General features: G+C 43.5%; 1 protein-coding gene across 1 annotated transcript in view; it reads right to left on the bottom strand.

Annotated features, from left to right (window-relative positions):
- myo15b (myosin XVB) overlaps window positions 1–20,351 on the bottom strand; it is a 29,167-nt gene extending 8,816 nt beyond the window's left edge. The window contains 41 exon segments of the mRNA XM_036527199.1: window positions 171–336; window positions 487–621; window positions 879–957; window positions 1,217–1,468; window positions 1,670–1,773; window positions 2,309–2,410; window positions 2,716–2,754; window positions 2,863–2,950; window positions 3,136–3,206; window positions 3,451–3,569; window positions 3,981–4,154; window positions 4,425–4,497; window positions 4,687–4,856; window positions 4,968–5,203; window positions 5,362–5,457; window positions 5,574–5,698; window positions 5,995–6,052; window positions 6,195–6,291; window positions 10,018–10,116; window positions 10,566–10,741; window positions 10,950–11,067; window positions 11,245–11,369; window positions 11,961–12,006; window positions 12,273–12,421; window positions 12,858–12,935; window positions 13,944–14,069; window positions 14,281–14,412; window positions 14,764–14,859; window positions 15,427–15,550; window positions 15,801–15,859; window positions 15,982–16,095; window positions 16,543–16,704; window positions 16,824–16,937; window positions 17,071–17,134; window positions 17,363–17,466; window positions 17,640–17,733; window positions 17,892–17,966; window positions 18,414–18,523; window positions 18,678–18,741; window positions 19,168–19,232; window positions 20,037–20,351. Coding sequence (XP_036383092.1) covers window positions 171–336; window positions 487–621; window positions 879–957; window positions 1,217–1,468; window positions 1,670–1,773; window positions 2,309–2,410; window positions 2,716–2,754; window positions 2,863–2,950; window positions 3,136–3,206; window positions 3,451–3,569; window positions 3,981–4,154; window positions 4,425–4,497; window positions 4,687–4,856; window positions 4,968–5,203; window positions 5,362–5,457; window positions 5,574–5,698; window positions 5,995–6,052; window positions 6,195–6,291; window positions 10,018–10,116; window positions 10,566–10,741; window positions 10,950–11,067; window positions 11,245–11,369; window positions 11,961–12,006; window positions 12,273–12,421; window positions 12,858–12,935; window positions 13,944–14,069; window positions 14,281–14,412; window positions 14,764–14,859; window positions 15,427–15,550; window positions 15,801–15,859; window positions 15,982–16,095; window positions 16,543–16,704; window positions 16,824–16,937; window positions 17,071–17,134; window positions 17,363–17,466; window positions 17,640–17,733; window positions 17,892–17,966; window positions 18,414–18,523; window positions 18,678–18,741; window positions 19,168–19,232; window positions 20,037–20,336 — 4,778 coding nt within the window. The 5' untranslated portion in view covers window positions 20,337–20,351.
- Window positions 20,352–20,750: the final 399 nt, after the last annotated feature.

Below are 20,750 nucleotides of genomic sequence, written 5' to 3'. Positions count from 1 at the left end.
CTTGAAGTGGCAAAACTCCATTACCATCATCTGTTGAATTGAATTGAACCAATGCACTAAATACATTTAATCTTAGCTGTCCAACTTCACATCAGCCATGTTACTGAACTACACATTGATACGGAACATACAGTCTCTCTCTCTCTGCATTTGTACCACAGGTGACTGACCTTACAGGCTCAAAAGGTTTGGGTTCTGGGGCAGGGCGGTTCTGATACTGTTTGATGATGTCTCGGATCTGGCTGCTGGGTTGAGGTTTAGGAGGAGTGACAGTGGCCGGGGAAGTCCTTCCGGAATTTGCTGTCTCTTCCACAGGGGCCTTTGGAGTAGGTTTCACTGAGACGGTGGGAGAGACAAACACATTCCCCACAGTCATTACTCTAGATCGAAATCTATGTCAACCATGTAAATGGTTGGACGTTCTAAGAGATGAGCTGTCTTGGTGGAACTTCCTCTTACACATACAGATGTGGACAAGGTTCTGACCTTCGATCTTGACTGGTGAGGGAGATCTGGGTGACTCCGGTGGGGCACTCCTCTCTACTTGTTTGGGGGGTGTTGGCTGTGGCCTCTGGGGTTTGGCTGCAGGTCTCACCTGATTCGCACTGACACTTTGTGTTCCTGGGGAGCAGAGTGGAGATGAGACAGAAAGATTAAGAACAGAAAAAGGGAACTAAAGAACAATTGCGCCCACAGGGAGCTGTCACCATTACTCACAGCATTACTCAACAGTATTGCTATAGTCACTATAAACCACACTCACAACTTACTTCAACACAATGAGCTTTTAGTTTCCTCTGATGCGGAACATATCAAGAGACAAATCCAAGCACAGATTAAATGACTTTCAAACTATGATTTTGTGTGGTTGTACTCACCAATCCTCTGGAAAAAATCCCTCTTCTCTCTGAAAGATTCCAGCTGATCCTGGTTGGAAAAATCCACTTCCTTCTCTGGCTGTTAATGTACATACATTTAAAAACATATTACAAAGATATCATTATATATCAGCTGGTCGACTTAATATATCATCCAGGGCAAATCACAAAGTTGGCATTTCCACATCGCATCCTTCTAGGTACATGTATATGTATATATACCTCTATAACACGCACAAAGCATTAAAGCCAATGAGACTGAAAGACTGACACACTGTTTTTTATTCCAAAACAAATCAGTTGTTCCTCATGTGGGATGGAGAGGTTTGAGGCTGTACCTGTGGGATGCTGCGCAGGGTCTGAGGCTCTTGGGTCGCCTGAGGTGGGGTCGCCTGAGGTGGGGTCGCCTGAGGTGGGGTGCTCTGAGCGGTAGTAGGGGGAGGAGGGGTCCATTTGGGGGCCGGTGCTGGAGGCTCTGGTCTGGGTGAGGTCTGTGGCTGTTCTTGGGGACGCTGCCGTTGCTGTCTTTGCTGCAGCTCCTGCTGCTGCTGCTGCGACAGGGTCATGGCTTGGAGAGTCATCTGTTGCGCCTACAAGGGAGAGAGATGCAAAGAAAATAACACATAATCACCTCCGGAAGACTGCATTTCACAAACCTCATTTAAATGCAGTGTTTTAATAAATGTAACGTTTACTGATACGGCATTTATGATACTATCTGTTAATTAAATTTGAATATTAATAAGGTATGCAGTATCTTTCCTCTGTTCCAAAATGTTGTTAGTGCTAACCATTAGTAGGGCCTGCTGGTTGATGAAGGCTTGCTGCTGTGCTGCCATCTGCTGGGGATCAACCATTGGTGCAGGTGTGGCCATGGCAGCTGGCATCATCATTGCTGCAGAGTAGAAAGAAAAGAAGATGCAGTGTGCAGTCGGGGGGGGGGACTGATATGATAACAGAGAAATTAAAACTGGCATAAGTGAATAAGAGACAATTAAATGATAGACAGAAAATTAGCAATCACTTGTGAGGTAAGCTCTACAAGTTCATCGCTATTCCTTAAAAAGGAGCATGACAAAGAAAGAAAGGAAGCCTAAAATAAATAAATAAAGTGGCTAGAGCCCCTGTTATGAAAGGGTGTGCAGACTTATGCAATCAGGGTCTTGTAGTTTTTTTAATTTAAAATGTTCCCAATAATTAACTATTTGTTTTTTCTCTGGATTTTTGTTTGTTGGAAGATCACATTACAGATGGAAAAAGTCTGACATTTACATTGTTGTTATTTCTGTCTTTACATTTCATAAACCTGCAATTTCATAAGGTTGTGTAGACTTTTTATATCCACTGTATATTGGCAATTCATACAATTAAAAACCCTACAAGCAATGGATCAGGAAAAACAGATTCTCACAGTCCCCTTACACACTCACATGGCATGGTCTGCATCATGGGCATAGAGGATGCTGCTGGCATCATACCAGACATCATGGGCATGGCAGGATAGCTGGGCATTGCAGGGTTAAGAGCCATTCCTGGAGCAGGCAGGTACATATCATGCAGTTAACAGCAAAGTGGCTAACACTGACTTTAGGATATTCTACTTATTCTACTGGTGCACAAAGAATCATGAGAGATGTTCTTTGTAAAGTCAATTTGTTCTTGATCAATTTGTTTTTTGATTTTTTAAATTTAAAAATGCATTCAATCTGCATGGGTAGGACTTGATAAACACACATGCAAACATCACACAACAGATCTCTTTTAGCATAATGAGCTTGGTTCATACTCTACCAATCACACATGCTCTAACTACCTCCGAAGAGTAGGACCTACTCACCCATAGAATAACTTGGCATTGTCATTGTCATCGGAACCCCTGTAAATCACAATATTGTACAATTTGTACTCGCATAATCACAGGAATTAAAAGGCATGCCCCAGAAATTAATCTTCATAGAGGTGAAAGGTCCTTGCTCCTGGGTACCTGCTCCTGGAAACACTCCAGGCTGCATGGGGCCTATCCCTCCTCCTCCCCTCATTCGCCTGTTCAGCATGGCCATCCGCTCCATGTCCTACAGAGACAGAACACACTCTGAATTCAGATAATAAACCATATGAAACAAATAACAGCAATCAACAGTAACAACAATAAGGCACTTATATACAATAGTTTATTATTCAATCTGAGCTCTATATGGTTAAATATACATTTAACTGAATCGCAGCTGATCTAATTGCACTTCTGTAAGGCACTGACCGGAGGACCCTGGTCGAGCACTGGGTCAAACAGATCATCTACGTAGGCGTCCATTTGTCGACCCCTGGAGCCTAAAAGGAGAAGAGCCAATCATTGTGGGATTCCCTTAGGGTCAGCCAATCTGTAGACTCTTTGCAAGCGGCTAGCATGTCAGAACAATGCATGGGTAAAGTTTCATAACTATTGAAATCATTTCTATGTCAGTCAGTTTTTGTCAGCTCATCTAGGTCACATGCATGGACAATTTCTTCTGCATTCTGGCTCTTTGCGATGAGACTGAAGTAAAGGTGTGCAGGGAACAGGTGTTCCTCCCACCTTCTGTCATGGGGGTGTAGGCACCGGAGCCCCAGGCAGCCGCTGCAGAGGGTGGGAGTCCAGGGGCCTGCATGGATGGAGCAGGGGGGATGAAGTCATCCATGTCTGGGGGAAACATCCTAAAAGGCAGAAATATTGCCACAAAAAATTACAAATCAATACTTACCTCAAAACATATCTGTACCAGCATCAAGGGGCTTTTGTTTTTGTTTTTCCAATTTTTTTTTCAAAATGTATGAAAATCCAGGCTCCATTTTAAGGAGTAATGAAGTAAATGTAATATAGTTTTGCATATGCTTTGAGATATCATAGCATCCTTATTTGGTTTAGCTACTTCCACGTGATTGGAATTTACTTTCTCTGTCAGAAACACATACGACAGATTATATTTGCCATATAAGATTCTAAAAAAATGCAGCTTTCCAAAAATCCCCAACCTATCAGCTGTTAAATCCTTTGAATTTTCATATGTTACTTCTATTATCCACCAGAGACACAGTGCATGGCCAGCACTGTGGCCCTCTACCTACATGTCCCCATTGTTACTGAAGAGGTACTGAGAGGGTGCAGAGGACTGTGACGATGGGACATCTGCCTCCACCCCAGCCAGCAGGTCCATGACGAAGTCGCAGCCAGCGAGGTCAGTCCAGCCCTCCCCAGCCAGGAGAGACACTGACCAGCCACGAGGAGCCTCTTGCAAACCTCTGCAACACAGCACAGGTCACTGAAATGCGACACACTGGAGCCCTGACTTTGGCCAAAACTCACACACTACAAATTATAACTCTGCTTCCAACAAAACAGAGGCAGGATGGATTTCACTGTAAGACATCTAGTTTCGCAGAGGAAATGCCAGAAATCATCCATGAAATCATCACTGTCCTATGTTCTGCAACATTCTTTTATAATGTGCACATAACAGTAAGTGCTTCTATACCAGTTGAAAAGCTAGATTCCTTGTGTGCAGTATTTACCTGTATCTGAGTAACCAGGAGGCCAACTGCTCCCCGGTGGTCCAGGACTCCACCTCTGCTGTTAGTTTCTCCTCTGTCAATGAGACAAAGCAGAGGGAATGGGATCAGCCTTTCAGGAATGAATTTTATGGATTTATAGAATTTTATGGGTGGGCAATTGTATTTATCAATCCAGAACAATCACTGAATAATCTGGTATGAGATAACAGTGAACTGTCTGCGTTCTTCCTTGCTATTGAAAGTCACGTACAGGTGTCCTTACCATTGTAGGTGTTGACATCCAGCACCATCTTCCCTCTCCTCTGATTGGCTGTCCACTCCAGCTGTGAGGGTGGGTGGAGCCTGCAGGCAGGGGCAGGCAGCTGCAGGGAGGTGAGCAGCTTGTGTTGACAGAGGGAGCGGTATTCTCCAGGGCCCTGGTCTGACACATACCTGACCACACCACAAGGGGGATGGAGATAAGTGATTGGGAGTCACAACTGCACTACATTACACCTTAAGATGATGTCGTGAATGATGATAATATGATCTTCGGAGGCCTACTTGAGCAGCGGCTTGTCCAGGTCTGGGGAGGGCGTGAAGGAGCTCAGGCAGCAGGCCATCAGCATCCAGCCCCTCAGAGCCATCTCCTCGCTCTCCCGCCCCCAGGTGTGATGGGCCAGCTGGGCCAAGATCTCGTCCCTGAGGGAGGGCCGTGCCTGTCCCTTCTCCACAATGTAGTTCCCTACCATCTGCTCCTGCCAGTCTGTCAGCTCGGAATCACCTGAGAAGCGGAGGATCTTAGGGAGAACAGCAAAGCAGCATTATTAAGCCTGTCTTTAGGCAAATGTCTGCTCAGCACATGGCACCAGTATGGTTCACCACTATGGTGAATGGTGTCAATATGGATCTCCAGTGTGGTTCATGGTGCCAGTATGGTTCATGGTCTCACACTCACCAGCTTGTATATCTCCAAGGCTGTGTGGGCATCCTCTGGGTTCAGCAGGGTGAGGGGTCTCTGCAGAGGGTAACCCTGTGCTTGGCACCATCCATCCTGGCAGAGTGTGATGGGAAAAAGAGGCATTACAGTGTGTGTGCTACGACATGCCTATGTGTGTAAATGTGTCTAACATTATAACATTGAGGGTAAGATGAATGCGCTTGTTTTACCTTCAAGGCTGTGTTGGCATAATTAGAGAATGGGAACTGGTTGATGTCAGGTGGCAGGGAGAGGTTGTGCTCAGCTTTGACCTGTGGCGGGGCAACCTCTGTGACACCTGGGCCCCGTCGCTGTCCTACAGGACAAAAAGAGAGCTGCAGTCAGAGTTATAGACTTGAAAACAAGCAAAAAAAAAACAGGCAGCTCATCCAAATCAGAAAAATTTCCAGCCCTGACAAGCCCAGCCCAGGCCTGCCTGGCCCATCTCATCTCATCCCAGCCCAGTCCAACCTATCTCAGTCCAGTCCAGCCAAGCCTAGCCCAGATTATCTTGTCTCAGCCCACTCCAGCTTAGCATACCCCAGCCCATCTCAGTCCATCCCAGCTCAGCCCAGCGTGGCTTAACCCATCTAACCAAGCCTTGCCACTCACCTGCTGCACTGTGCAGCCTGGCAGACAGCTCTGCTGGAATCTCCAACATTCCCACATCCTTCAACACAAAGACAACCAATCACCATGAAGCAAAGTATAACACAAGGGCCTGGATACGGATGTGAATGGACTGTGAGACAGTATACACAGGGATAGCAGAGTGCCAGGTCACACCCTGCATGTAAGCTGTGCGCCCTCACCATTCCTGCAGTTCGAGTCTGAACTGTTGTCTTTGTCGTCACTCTGTTCCTCTCAGCGTGTTCCTGAAAGCACAGACGCAAACACAAAACACTTGTCCTGAAAGTGAACAGAAAATTTGATAATGCTTTTCTTTCTGCCCCTGGCTAGACCTGGGAACTACATATACTACTATGTACTGTGAAATAACTAGTCTGATAACTCAGCTAAAGCTTTAGTTGACAACTATTTTTCGAACAGAATGGATCAAGTTCATCTGTTTGACATATGCGATATATGTTCTCTTTCCTTGTTAAGTCTTTTTTTTAACCAATTACTGAGGAGACGTGAAATGGCACAGCTAATATATCTATTCATTTGAATTTCCTTTAGCTGACACAAGATGAAAAACGTAATAATTGGTTAGAATGTACATTTACCCTACTGAATAATACTCAATTTGTTGGTCCACCTTAACTGTCAAGGGCAAACAGTTGGAATACAGTAGATAGAAACTGATAGTTCACAAGCAATAAATCCAATGACAAAGTTCTTCCCAGCTGGGTAGACCTGTGGTTTCATTTCATGTTGAAAGCCTGATGAACATGAAAGCAAAAAGCCTTTCCTTCCTCAATTGCAGTGTGGATTGCATGAATGATCAAGCGGTAGCAAAGTTAATAATTGTGGAAGACAATGTATCAGAAGCTGTCATGTTAGAAGACTGCAGTTTAAACACCTCCAGTCAAATAATGTTGGTTGAATAACAAGGACAATAATGATCAACCTTATATAATAACCCCATTTAGGAGCTTGGTGCAGAGGTGGAGAAATCTATTAGTGGCTCAGAAAAAAACTAATGAAGAACAAAAAATCACTAGGACTAGGAACACAACAGAAAAACAGATGTCTTCATTCTGTCCATGCTGTCCTGATCTCATGTGAAATATGACATAAATAATCATTTGTTTGCTCATTCTTGCTTGTTTACATATTAACTGCACTGTAAGGATCACGATCAAATACAAAACAATACTCTTCGGACACGATTTTGTCTGATGTGACCAACAACTATAAAGCTTTTGACTGCGAAATCAAAGTCAGTTTGGCCAAATATACAATGTAATATAATATAATGACACAGGTATTCACACAATATGAAAATGAGTGTTATGTACTGTAATCTAACTGCCTTCGATCTCCTACCAATATACGGCTTGAGCTTTTTGGTTCGTCAGTTGATTATTGCTGCTGTTGTTTTTCTCCTGTCATCGTTCTTCAGGCTGACTCCCATATGTTCTTTGCCCTGGTGCCACCGCTGTGCAACAGCTCTTTCCAGCAACACAAAATGAGCTGACAAGCCCCGTGTGAAGCTTTCCCATAATGCTATTCTTAGCAGCATGGTCTTTATACACCAGGAACAGTCATATTCGCATTGCTCCACCCCAAACGAGAACAACTAATCAGAGTCCAGAAATCAAGCTCTTATCTGACCTTTTACTGCTCTTACCTTCTTGTTTACCCAGAACTGATGCTGCCAGAGGGGCAGTGTTGCTGAATTCCAAGATCTTTTCCTATACCTTATATTGTGGAATTGTCTGGTTTGTGCTCTGGTTCATATTTCTGGGGGTGTGTTTAGGGCTGCTAACAACAAGTGTGTTAGAGGCAGTTGTGTCGTTTCTAAGCAGTGGCTGCCACACATTTGCACTGGTTGTAGAAGGGACAACACATCAGCAGGAAACAGGAGCTTTCCCTCTGTTTCTGCCATGGAACAGGGACATAGGCACTCTCTCTCTCCCTCCACCCAACAGAGCTAGGGCGTGACAGCATGCTCCCTCCTACAGCACACTCTCTCGAACACATCACTCACTTCACTTTGTCTTTAATATCTATAGATCCAAACATTTTGCAGTCACCCCACACTGTTACCACAGTCAGAACAGCTTGCTGACATATCGTCAGATTTTTAAAAAATATTCTCACTCTAGTTGCAATAATACTTAAATGACACCATGTGCATGCTTTGTGCCCAGCCTCATTCCACAGGTATGAGGCCAGATGAAACATATGAACTCAGTCGAGTTTGCTTTTGTTTTGTGGTAATCAAAATCTTCTCATCTCTGTGAAGCCACAGAGCCATCACCAGGTAACAGACAAGAGTCCATCCCTCGTGATCACTAACCAACCATCTGGGCATCAGGCCATCAATCCGGTCATAGTCCAAACGTCATAAAACAATGACAAGAAATGACAGAAAAGTTTTAGCTGCACGCGTTAGACACCTGAAAGGAAACGTGTGCTTCTTACAGACACAGTAAGCAACAAACACTAATGAAAACCAGCTTTTATTTTATATAACACTACCTTCCATACCTTCATCTGAACTTCACAGGTAGAGTTCCTCAAACAGTGGTTTACCTGAAGCCTCCCAATTTCTATTCTTCCCTTCCTTTCTGTCTCTCTCACTTTCTCTTCCTCCTCCTCACTTTATTTTTTTTGAGATGGAGAATGGGCCTACCTGTCACAGCACATGAAGAAAGTGAGATATTCCGCACCCACGGCAGTGTTCTGGGCAGGGCTGAAGAAGAAATGTACTATTCCTTTTGGGAAAAGAGGTTGAAGTCCAGGACGGGAGGAGTGTGTGTGTGTGTGTGTGTGTGTGTGTGTGGGAGGGACTGGTATTTGAGTCCTGATGAACTCCTGTTAGCTGAAATATCTACAGAGTAAACTTTACACATGCCCCATACACGACTTGCAATGATGCAATAGGGGCAGGGCAGGCATAAGGAAGAGAAAGTTAATGTGTTCACCGTAAATTATTATTGATTATCATACAATTCACAACCAGCTGCCTGCTCACAATTTCCATCAGTTTATGTATGTAAGTTACAAATGTTAATCGCTGCAGGTGCTTTTCTGACAAATAATGGCAACACACCAGTTTGAGATTCTGGTCAGATCTAATGAGAATGAAAAGATGAAGACAGAGAATGGATGCCCCAGCTATACTGTGTTGCTGTAGTGCACGGCGTACCTGTATGAGTCAATATACAAACACAACCACTGAGTCTATAACAGGCCAAGACTGTTGTGCTGCAGAGTTGATTGATATGTTTCTTTTTTTCACCATTCCCGGTCATTTATTAAATTTGAACTAATTACCGGTGACACGGCACTTTCCATAACAACATGTTTGCTACCACCGTTTATTCAGCACTGTGTCCCTCACTGGGCGTGACTGTAAAATGAGTCACATGGTACATGGAACAAAGGTAGGGGAGCAGCAGTACACAGGAATGAAAAGGGAACGAAGTATAAAAGAATGAAAGGGATCAAAAGAATATCTCAGTCTCTTCCATTCAAAAGAGCTTTACTAACACCTCGTGTAAACTCAAGTCAAGATCTTTTAAAAGTCAATACTAATAAAGCACTAGATATCTGACTACATGAAGAACACCTGCTGAATTTAATAGAGCCCTTTGATCCCAGACGACCTGGACATCAATACAGAACAATAGGGAAGGGACAGTGAGACCGCCCATGTCAAGCCAGGGACACATCTGAATCCGTTCTGATGAGGTGTCGCAGGACAAGAATTTATGACTTTCTTTCTCCACATGCAGTAAATCTCCTCGTTGTCAGGTAATTTATTATTTACAGAATACTAGTGGGAGTGACTAACTCTGAGCAATTCGTGTAAGTTGTGGAGCATTGATAAGTAGCATTGTGAAAGACCAGGTATCCTCATTCTGCACACGTGTGTGTTTGTGTGTGCGTGTGTGTGTGCGTGTGTGTGTGCGTGTGTGTTTGTGTGTCTGTGTGTGTCTGAAAAGAGATATGCTCATTCACATTCTCACCCTCCATCGCTGCCTCTTGAGGGTGTTTCTGGTGATCATCATGGCTGCCCAGAACTGTGTGAAAGACTGCTTCAGCCTCTTGTAGTACTTCCTGCCGCACAGGAGGGAAGGGGCAATGCCATCCGTTACTATACAATCACTCCCAAATTGAAGAAATAAATAAGCCTTTCCCCTTTTTCTCCCCCCCACTTCCCTACCACCCTTCCCTCTACCACCTGACCCTTGGCATCACCCCTCTGCTCCCCTCCAGACACTGTCTGTCACACTGTCCTTCCCCTCATTACGTTACACTATTGCCATTTAGCAGATGCTCTTATCCAGAGAGACTTACATAGGTTCCATTGTCTTACATGTTATCCATTTATACAGCTGAACGTTAATTGAGGCAATTCTGGGTTAAGTACCTTGCCCAAGGGTACAGCAGCAGCGCCCCCAGCAGCGAAGTGAACCAGCAACCTTTCCATTACGAGCCCTGCTCCTTACCACTAAAGCACACTGCTGCCCTCTCCCTCCATGTCCCTCAATGACACCTGTCCTGACCTGGCCTGGTGGCCACGGATGTGAGACTGGAGGATGATGGCCTTCTGCTTGAAGAAGCGGAAGTTCCGGCGGCAGATGAAGCCGCGGATGTTCCTCTGGATAGTCACAGCAGCCCAGGTCTGCGTGCTGGTCCACCGATCCTCCACCCGTTGGTATAGCGCCTCCTTCAGGAACACCTGAGCAAATACAGCACAACCCAGAGTTTAGCTGCCATGCTCCTGAGGCTTTATTCCTATTCTACTGTAATATTCTGAAATGTTTCATTCATCAGGATTAGATATTAATTGTAAAAAATAAAATGATGTCAAAATGATGAGTTTTGTGTGTGACAAAATGTTAGCTTTTAAGATTTAGGAGCCAGTTAAACCAGATGAGCCATACTACCTTTGTACGCCCCAGCTGATACTGCCCCTCCTCTGCACCTGCAACGGTATTCAGCAGGGTGGCGACCTGATCCTTCTCTGGCAGGTGGTCTGGGCGCTGCGGCAGCAGGACACCATACCTGGAAGATGGTCAAAAGGAACTCGGAGTAACAAGAAGGTATGAACGCGAGCAAAAAGGACAGAGAATTATAAACAGCTCATTGATGGTTTCTCTCAATAGACAACCCATTTATTTCTGTGTTGGTTGTTGTGTTTTAGGGATTTTTAACATGAGCGATATACAGAGAGATACATACTTCTCCATGAAGTAGGTGAAGGGGATGCGAATAGGGTATCCCTCCTTCCTGATGTGAATAGTCTCCAGTATCCCAGCATGCCTCAGCTGCAACATCATATACTCCACATCAAAGATCCCTGGCAACTGAAACAGAAAGATGAAGGCAAAAGAGAGTAGAAATCATGTGTCTAGTATCCTTAATCAAAATGTCTTCTCATTATCTAATCATGTCTATTAACAGACTTTTAATTCAGTCTAAATGGAAATCTCAACCCACTAACTATGACTGTTTAATATGAGTAAGCACAAGAACCAAACGTCTGAATTCTATAAATCATACATTCAACATGGAAGACCCCTCTGAATCAATTAATATACTTTGTCATGCAGAAGTCTGGAATCTGAGACATCTGTGAATAAATTGTTTTAGTTCACTGTTCCTAAATTCAGGATTGGAAATGTCTTTGAAGCTATCAAGATGTTACAATCAGATCGGGAATTTATGGCAGGCATGATCAAAGCAAGGGTCAATTCCTAGAATTAGTTATCCTGTGTGTGTGTCAGTGTTTCAGTATTGTGACCTCTTCACCTTTACTCATCATAGACGTATACAGGATTTTTGCTTCCTATATTCTGATTTAAAGAAGAATATATAGTCATATATGATAAGGTGACGAACTGCATATCCTGTGTATCTTTGGCATGGCCAATTTTTCCACACACTTTACTGCCTACCTTCATGTAGTTGGGTTTAAAGCAGCGGACAAATGTAGTTTTACACCTTAAGGTAGAGAGACAGAACATTCAGATGAGCTATCCACTCTTGGTGTAAAGCATCATTTATGAGCAGTGGTTAAAGTCATTGTGATACTTACTAGAAAAAGGGACTGATACTACAGCATGACTGTGTAGTAGAGGACATAACTACTAAAGCAGTATCAACAACTGATTAAGCCCTCAATATCCATTTGAAGTTACAGAACGAACTATGCAACATTAAGTCAAAAAGTGGTTTAGCATTGATCCTACAATGACCATGTGTCTGACCTCTCCAGCCGTGTTGTCAATTCAGTTAGTGACTGCTGAAAGTGTGCCGCAACTGTGGGGGCCTGCTGCCGATGGCCTTTCCCCCTGGCCCCCAGCTCCTTCTGCTGCAGGTACCTCTGCTGCACTTTGAGGAACAGGCTAGACACCATCTGATTAGGAAAAAGAACACCTATTTGTTCTTTCCACTTGACTTACCGCTCAAACCTATGTTGTACAGTAGATGAACTTGTTGTAGTGTATAACTTAGCCACAACTGTTTGATACCTCTGAAAATTAGACTATAGAATCTCTACAGCCTCTTGAGCTCCTTGTACAGCAATGTAGGAGAGATTACACGGCTTCACTTAAGCAGGATATGACAACGCTAGATCAGGCAGTGTTGTACGTCACATGCTGCTCAACAGATTAGCCTCCTCCAGTGGTCTTGTGAATGGATCCAACTAAATGATTATATTATATTATATTATATTACATGCACAGAGTATAGCCTTTAGGTTTTACATTTATATCCCATCTGTGGACATATATCCACAAATATTACTTGGTCGACAGTGTTTTCACCAGTAGCTTCATCCAGTCCTTTACCTTCAGTCGACTCCGAGCGAAAAGCTCCAGTACCTCTGGGCGGATTTGATCATGGTTCTTATTGAGGAAATTGTGCACCTGAAAAGAAAGGGATACAGAACTCTGAAGGTACAAATAGACTGTGTTTTGTGGGTTGACTACCTTATGTCAGTCAGTGGAGTTCAACACTGACAGTTAAACAATAAGCACAATCAGCAGTTTTAGTTCCTTATTTGTTGCTTTATTTGTGTTGTTTTTTCAAGTCATAAATAGTTTGAATGTTACTACCCTATTTTTATTAATAAATGTGTACTTGTAGGCATACTTGTTGGTGTAAATGGCATCTGTACAATTTCACAGTGATTGTTGTTTATAGACTGCAGACATTTTGTAGGACTAATGCCTCTCCAATCTGCTCTTTAAGGTAGCAGTAATGACACCTAGTGGACATTGGCTGCTATTGAAATACAGTCGCTTGTGAAGTTAGGGTTTTGTTTTTACAGATTGGCAACACAAACAGTCCTCATGACCACTGACAGTTAGGCATTTGTAAATCTTGATTTTATTGTGCACGTTCTGGCAACAGCTTATTGCTCTACTCAGCCAAGTAGTTCCCTTACAAAAGCATGCAAAACATGGAAAAGTAAATCCAAAAATCCCGAAAAACAATTAACCTGACCCAATTCCGAAGAAGCCAAAGCTTCAATTATGTCAAATCAGAGGACTTGCGGGTCTTTGTTTAAGAACACACCTATGGAGAGGTTCACCATTTGGAGATTCTTCACATGAAAGAATAACCAGACCTACCAAAAGGTTAAGACGAAAATAATAATGCAGTTACAACTTGCATAACTGTGTCAGTAGATCAGAAAACTTACTCAAAACTGAATTAAAACAACCTGTTTGGAAAATCCTGTTCATATGCCCAAAATTACAGATATGTAACACAAAAAAGGGAGACAGTGCTAAAGCAACAAGGTAAATTTTTGAAATTGTAGTGCATGTAGCAACAGTTGTGTGACTCTGGACTTGTCTAGGAAAAAAAAGCCCCTGGCTATGTAAGTGAATTAGCTCCATACGTCAGGGGTCTGAAGGAGATCTATCTACCTGGTAGGTGACAGCCCCAGCGTAATGGTACACTGTAAATACAGGCAGAGGAATTTTAGGCTTGGTGTAGTAGGGGCTGCTCCCATGGTGATAGTGGCACTTCTGTAGGAAGGTATGGTCAGTGGCCTAGAGCAAAGAAAGAGGTGGAGCAAAAGTGAGAAGGAAATAGAGAAAACAGATCAGGGTAGAGAAAAGACAGAAAAACAGTAAAAAAAAAAGTTGCACTTCAAACGTATTTGATGTCAATCATATACACTGGATGATTCAAACCTAGCCGGTCAATAAAGCAGCTGGATCGGTAAGGATCTTGGAACTGAGGCGTCACACGCGAGAGCACCTGGGGGAGGCAGGTTTGGTCATCCAGGATGCGGAGGATGCCGTACGGGCGTGCAGAGATCAGCTCCACGCAAGAGTGGAAGTCCTGGAGGGGCACAGGGTACCACTGGATCTGCTCTGCGCTGTACTCTTCCTGTGAGACAGTGGACGGAGTAACAGGGAAGCACCGTAACGCATTTGCATTGCAGGAGCAACAGGTGCAAAACTACCACAACGTGGTAGTTTGAGCTACATCACTCTGCTTCATGAGCTTAAAGCACTGTTCCCCTGTACTGATGTAATAACCATTGTAAATTACTCACGCTCAGTTACTGACCTTTAATTTTTTTTTGCAGATCTTTTTAGGGCTTTCAATGCATTAGAACAACCTTATAGTAATGATTACCTCTAGACAAACTTAACTGTAACATACATACGATAATCTGTTGTGTTGACCATTGACCTTTGATCATATGATACCCACCCTCATCCCTGGCATACTGACCTGCTCCTGGGTCAAGACTGCTTTGTTGACAAACTGCTGAAGCTGTTCATTTGCAAAATTAATGCAGAGCTGTTCAAAGCTGTTAACCCCCAGGTCCTGCAACGCAACCATGACTGATTAACATAATGAACTGTCTCTGGTATCAGGGAACACAGTAAGATACAGATCTCATGTGTGTCTGGATAACAGCACAACCCTCAGACCAAGATGTAATCTGAACACACAACCACATTAGGTCACACAGTGACCTAAGAGCTATTTAAAGATGTGCTGACTGAGATTAAATTTAATTAAATTGCGTGTACAAAAACGACAAAAACACTCTTCAACTGATATGTGGTAGGGTGTTACAGAGTATGATAAGGTGATCGGTTTGAGAGCGCTAGAGTTGATTCGTAACATGAGTAAAGATGCAAAATCATAGTTTTCTGTGATGTCCTCTTAAATAGTTTCCCAGTGCATGGCTTCATCAAAGCATTTGTCTGTTAAATCAAAGAGGCCAGTGAGAGAAATATAGTAGTAGTAGTAATGATTATGACAATAATAATAATAATAGTAATAATAATAATAATAATAATAATAATAATTTATATATAACCTTTCATACAACAATCGCAGCTGAGAGTGCTAAAGCCTAAAACCCAAAGCTGACACCAGAAGCACCTCAAAACCGTAGATGTCCACAATGCCCACAGTGCTGTCCATCTCAGTGGGGATCAGCCACTCGTTAATGCGGTCCAGCAGCCAATCAAACAGCACCGAGTACAGGGCCTTGGCGATAGCATCCCTTGTTGTGGAACAGGAAAGCAGTGTCAATGGTGCTAAAAAGCATTACATACAGCTGGAGTTCACAACCTTGAAGTCAGAGCACTTGTATTAAATCACAATTACTTATCCATGATACATTGTAAAGCATTGTGATCTGCATTAATATACAGCAAATACATTTAAACAAGTATGAATTATAGCAAGCGCAGATACAGTGTGAAAGCCTGAAAAAGTGCAGGTCACCAAAGCACAGAGGGCCGTAACGTTACCTTGATTCTATGGCACTTTCCACAGACAGGGGGCAGTAGATTCTGTCATAGGTCGTCTCCTGCAGCAAAGCAGTTGACCTCATGACTCACGTATAACTGTAAATATACATCATCTGCCAGCCAGCGAGAGCTGTGCGCAGTGATCAGCATGCAGACAGGAAGAGTATCCTGGGGCTCTCACCGTGACGCGGTGCGTGATGACTGTCTGAAGGGCCTCGGCGGACACCTGCAGCAGGCTGCCCACACGCCGCGCCTCTGCCTCGCTGAAGATGCGCGCCACCTCAAACGACTCGCTCTGCGAAGACACGTACTCACAGCATATTATATAAGCATGGGACTCCTTTGCACACAGTGCACATGTGCCCAGTGATCCCGCCACATGCCATTATGCATACTGTATGCAACATGGATTCATTTGATATTTACTAGATGACTACAATATTTTCATTTAGCAGACTCTCTTTTCCAGAGAGACTGACATAGGTTACAGTTTTTCTTTTGACATGTTATCCATTTGTATACCGTGATATTTACTGAGGCAGTTGTGGGTTAAGTACCTTGTCCAAGGGTACAACAGTAGTGCCCTAGGGGGGAATCAGACCAGGAACCTTTTGGTTAGAAGCCCTGCTCCTTACCCGCTGTGCTACACTGCGGCCCAAGATTTACAACATTCAACATTTTCTAGATTTCCGTGAAGGCTGGTTCAAAGTTTTCAAAACCCAGGGTGTGGTAGTGCACGCACCTCATAGGAGCTGAAGCAGATGTTCCCCAGTTGAAGGATAGATGACAGAATTGCCCATATGGTGGAGAGCTGATCTGCGTGCAGACCAATTGCCTCCATGCACCTGACCAGCAGCAGGAAGTCCTTGCTGTCCCACTTCCCCTCCATCTCACAGGCACCGCCCTGTCCACAGACACAGGGGAGAGTGACAGAGGAAGTGGAATGTGTGAAGCTGAATGAGGTCATTTCCATATAGTACTAATTTTGGATCTTTCTGTCATCAATATAAAATGAGCCCTCACCTGGTTGAGGTAGTAGTATGTCTCTGCTCCCTGCAGATAAAGATCTTGCTTATTCCATTGGTTCATCCCCGCCAACAGCTCATAGAACACATGGTAGTTTCTCTCTCCATTAGCCTGGGGAAGATAATAATTCTAACTAAACAGTCACGTAACCATTTTTGTGGTTCATAGGTTGTTCTAAATGAGCTGACAGTGAAAAACGTACATTCTGATGTAGCTTACGCACATCAAACAGGAAGTGACTCACCTGAAAGACGACTCTCGATTTCTCAAGGAGGTACTGCGACAGGGAGGTCCCCACCACAACACCACTGAAAAAGACAGACAAAAGCAGCTCCAGGCTTCAGTCCCACAAGTTTGTCAGCAAGGCCTCAAGGAATGTTTTATATCACCTTCACTCCCAAAGAAGACTTTTCCCACATTGTTTTTTTTCCAGTTTCCCTTGTTCAGTGGAATGATTTATGTGTCTGATGAAGTAAATGATAATAACATGAGTAATTGTACAACAGGCACAGTTAATTAGGACGATGAAAACTCACTGGCGGATGTGGATGTGTAAGTATTTGCCAAAACGACTGGAATTATTGTTGAGGATGGTCTTGGCATTGCCAAAGCTCTCCAGGATGGGCAGGACCTCCATGGGCTGAGGGATAGAGAGAGCCAGGAAGGTTGAAAGATAGAGAAATTTGTTCTATTGTGTGGCATGTTTGATTGCAGCACTGTATCTGCATCTGTATTTCCACAGTATATGGAGTGTAAGGTCTATATAAGTGTCGAGTCTATATAAGAGTAAGTCTTTGTGCAGCAGTGACTGACCTGCCGCAGGCCCTCACTTTTGCCCTGGTACATGGTGCTGAGGTACTGTACAATCAGCTTGGCAGCTTCTGTTTTCCCAGAGCCACTCTGTCCACTATGAGGAAAGAAAGAAAGAAAAAGATGAAAGATGAAAAGGAGAGCAGGTCCCATTCAATCACACAGTTGATGTCAATCAGAGAGAGAGAGAGAGAGAGAAAAAGACAGATCTATTTCTCTCTCTTGGCAGAGGGAGACAGAGCATGAGATGTCTACCTAATGACAATGCAATGCTCCTGGGTTGAGTTCTGGGATTGGAGGAAGGCAGCGTCCGCAATGGCGTAAACATGACTGTAAAGAGAAAACAGATACACAGAAACTGACATGGAACAGTGAAACCAACAATAAAATAAAAGACAGTATCTAACTGTGGACCATAGAAATTGTGTAGCCCTTGTTACTGTGACAATTATAAGAAAAACTATATCTGGTGAAACCTGAAGTGACTGTAAATGATTGAAAAGCTTTATTGCTATATTGGTGTACATGTGCCTTACTAAATGCCTTACATTTATCTGGGATGGCTAATTGCAGATTATTTCTGGGAGTTCCTCTTAAGGTACACAGGTGTGCGGAAGGTTACCCATAAAGGATGACCCTTGGGTGCTAAAATGGGTGTTACTCACTGAAGTGGTAATTGTGCAAACCATGCCTTTCGCAGAGGTTTCCTGGGGTAACCAATGGACGGCTACCGACAGAGGGCTACTCACGATGGTTTACGCACAGAGCGCCACTCACGGTGGGTTGCGCCGCTGCTCCTTGCCCTGGTACTGCAGGCTCAGCTCCTCTGAGTAGATACTGAGAGGCTTAAAGGGGTTGACCGATAGCAACATGTTCCCAATGTAGGTCTGAAAGATTCAGGGTGAGACATGACTCATTAAGTGTAATAGTATAATAATGAAATAATGAAATGTAATTAAGAAGGAATGAATCAAGTACCAACAAACATCAAAGCATCACAGACATAGGACTGGTGGTGAAGATACTGTCGGCGGTACATACATAAATGAAGTCCCGATGGAATCTCTTCTTCAGGTTTAACAGCACAGAGCTCTCACACACCTCTCTACAAACACAAGTAAGTCCACTCAAAATTATTATTAGATTAGTTAAGTCATATCAGTGTAAACTGAAAGACTAACCTTAGGCATCAGGCAGTTGCTACCACAACCCAATACAGTGACAAAATTCAAATGTTTCAGCACCAAGCTTATTCCACAATCTGTTCAGATTGTTATATCAGAGAGAGCCATATGTTATATGACCTATAGTTGCCATCACTATCTATTTCTATATATCAAGGAGATTATCTCAAAGTCCATGCGTATTGTTGACTTGATTGCTTGTATTTGTTTGATAATCCACACATTTTGATACAATAGCATACTGATATGTTTGAGATACCCGTGTAGTTTTAAGTTCAACCCATGACATGTGACCCCAGTGGATTCGAGTGTGAGGGCAGGACAGGCCCTGTCTCTGTATCACTTACTCTAGCTGTGACAGGTCCTCCACCTCATCCACTTCCACTGCTTGGGTGCTGCCTGGCATGTGTACCTGAGGAAGGGAGCATTACATGTGTGGCAGTCAATAGGAGGCATTGGCAGATACTGTCTCACACCACATCCCTGTCCCCCCAGCCCACCCACAGTGGAAAACTGATACCATTATACCTTTAGTATGCAGTGACTCATACAATACCACTGACTCATGACCAGTCCAAGGACTGGACAGACACACCAAATGTTTTTTATACTTTATAGACTAATACAGAATATACTAAATAATAACCTGACCAGGGAAGACCTGAGGAGAATGCATTTGTGGGAGAGTCTGGAGAGCAGAAATTTAGCCAGTGGAGTCACTCAGAAAACTCAGTTTTCTGAGTAATATAATTTTATAATGCATAAAATAAATGTTTATTGTAGTTTATTTGGTTTGTTCTTGTGCTGATGCAAGGTTAGTTATAGGTCTCACATGCAAGACTTAAATAAAACAAGATATTTTCAGCTTATTCAGGTATAAATCGCTTGACAACAAAATAACAGCTAAATGTTTGAGCAGAAAGAGATTTGATTAAAAATATGTTTCAAATACAATTAAAAATATTGATTCCATTTCAGAGTTAATATTAATACCACGGGAAGCATATGAAAACAACAGCTTTTTAGTAATGTGTAATGACTCAGAAAAATTCAGCTTTTACAAGACTGCAGACAATTTCAAGTGAAGTTTGAAAAAGGAGCTACACTATATTTTTATGGATGACAAAATCTAATTATCTAACTATAAATAACTGATCTAAATACAGTTGTCTAAGGCAACATTAGGACCCAAACATCGTGAAAATGAACTGAATACCTGAGTTTTGCTGAGACGGCTCTCCAGCATGTTCTGAGTAGCATCCTCTGCCTCCCATGGCCCCCTGCCATTGTAATTTTGGTTGTTTTGGGACTGTTCTGCCTCCTGGTGCACTGACCACCTACTGAGCTTCTCTACAGTCTGATGGGGCAGCAGGGTTTCTGCCCTCAGCCAGTCGTGGGGGTCACTGCGCATTGGGTGGCCCTGGGCCCAGTGTACTTCCCTTATCAAAGGCAGTGCACCTTCCCCCATCAGCTGTGCCACCTCTCTGTCTGCTTCCTCTTCATAGAAGGAAGACATCCGTGCTTCCTCATCCGTTTTGGTTTCCACTGCTGGGCCATCTAACCCTGGCTTCTTTTCTCCTTCATTCCCAGCATTGACCTGTCCTAATTTTAGTCCAGTTCCAGACAGGGGTTTGGACAAAGTGATCTTAGACAGTTTTAATTCTGAGGTGCCCAATTTTCCCTTAGCAGCTTGCAAGGGACTGAGCCCCTCTTTGCCTTCTGACAGTGTCTTTTTGCTTTCCACATTCTCACCAGGTCCTTTGTCCCCGGCACTCCCATCAGTATTGCCATTGTTTACCAGTTCTTTCCTGACAAAATTCTTTTTGATGGACTTCAGAACGGTGAGGTCAGGCTGTACAGGAAGGACCAGACGGGCACCTGGCTTTGGGGGAACACGCTTAGGCTCTGTGGTCACACTGGCAGTGCTTGT

The sequence above is a fragment of the Megalops cyprinoides genome, chromosome 1 (genome assembly GCF_013368585.1).
Source record: "Megalops cyprinoides isolate fMegCyp1 chromosome 1, fMegCyp1.pri, whole genome shotgun sequence".
NCBI lineage: Eukaryota > Metazoa > Chordata > Actinopteri > Elopiformes > Megalopidae > Megalops > Megalops cyprinoides.
The sequence above is the reverse complement of the archived record's forward strand: the minus strand, read 5'-3'. Positions and strand labels throughout refer to the sequence as shown.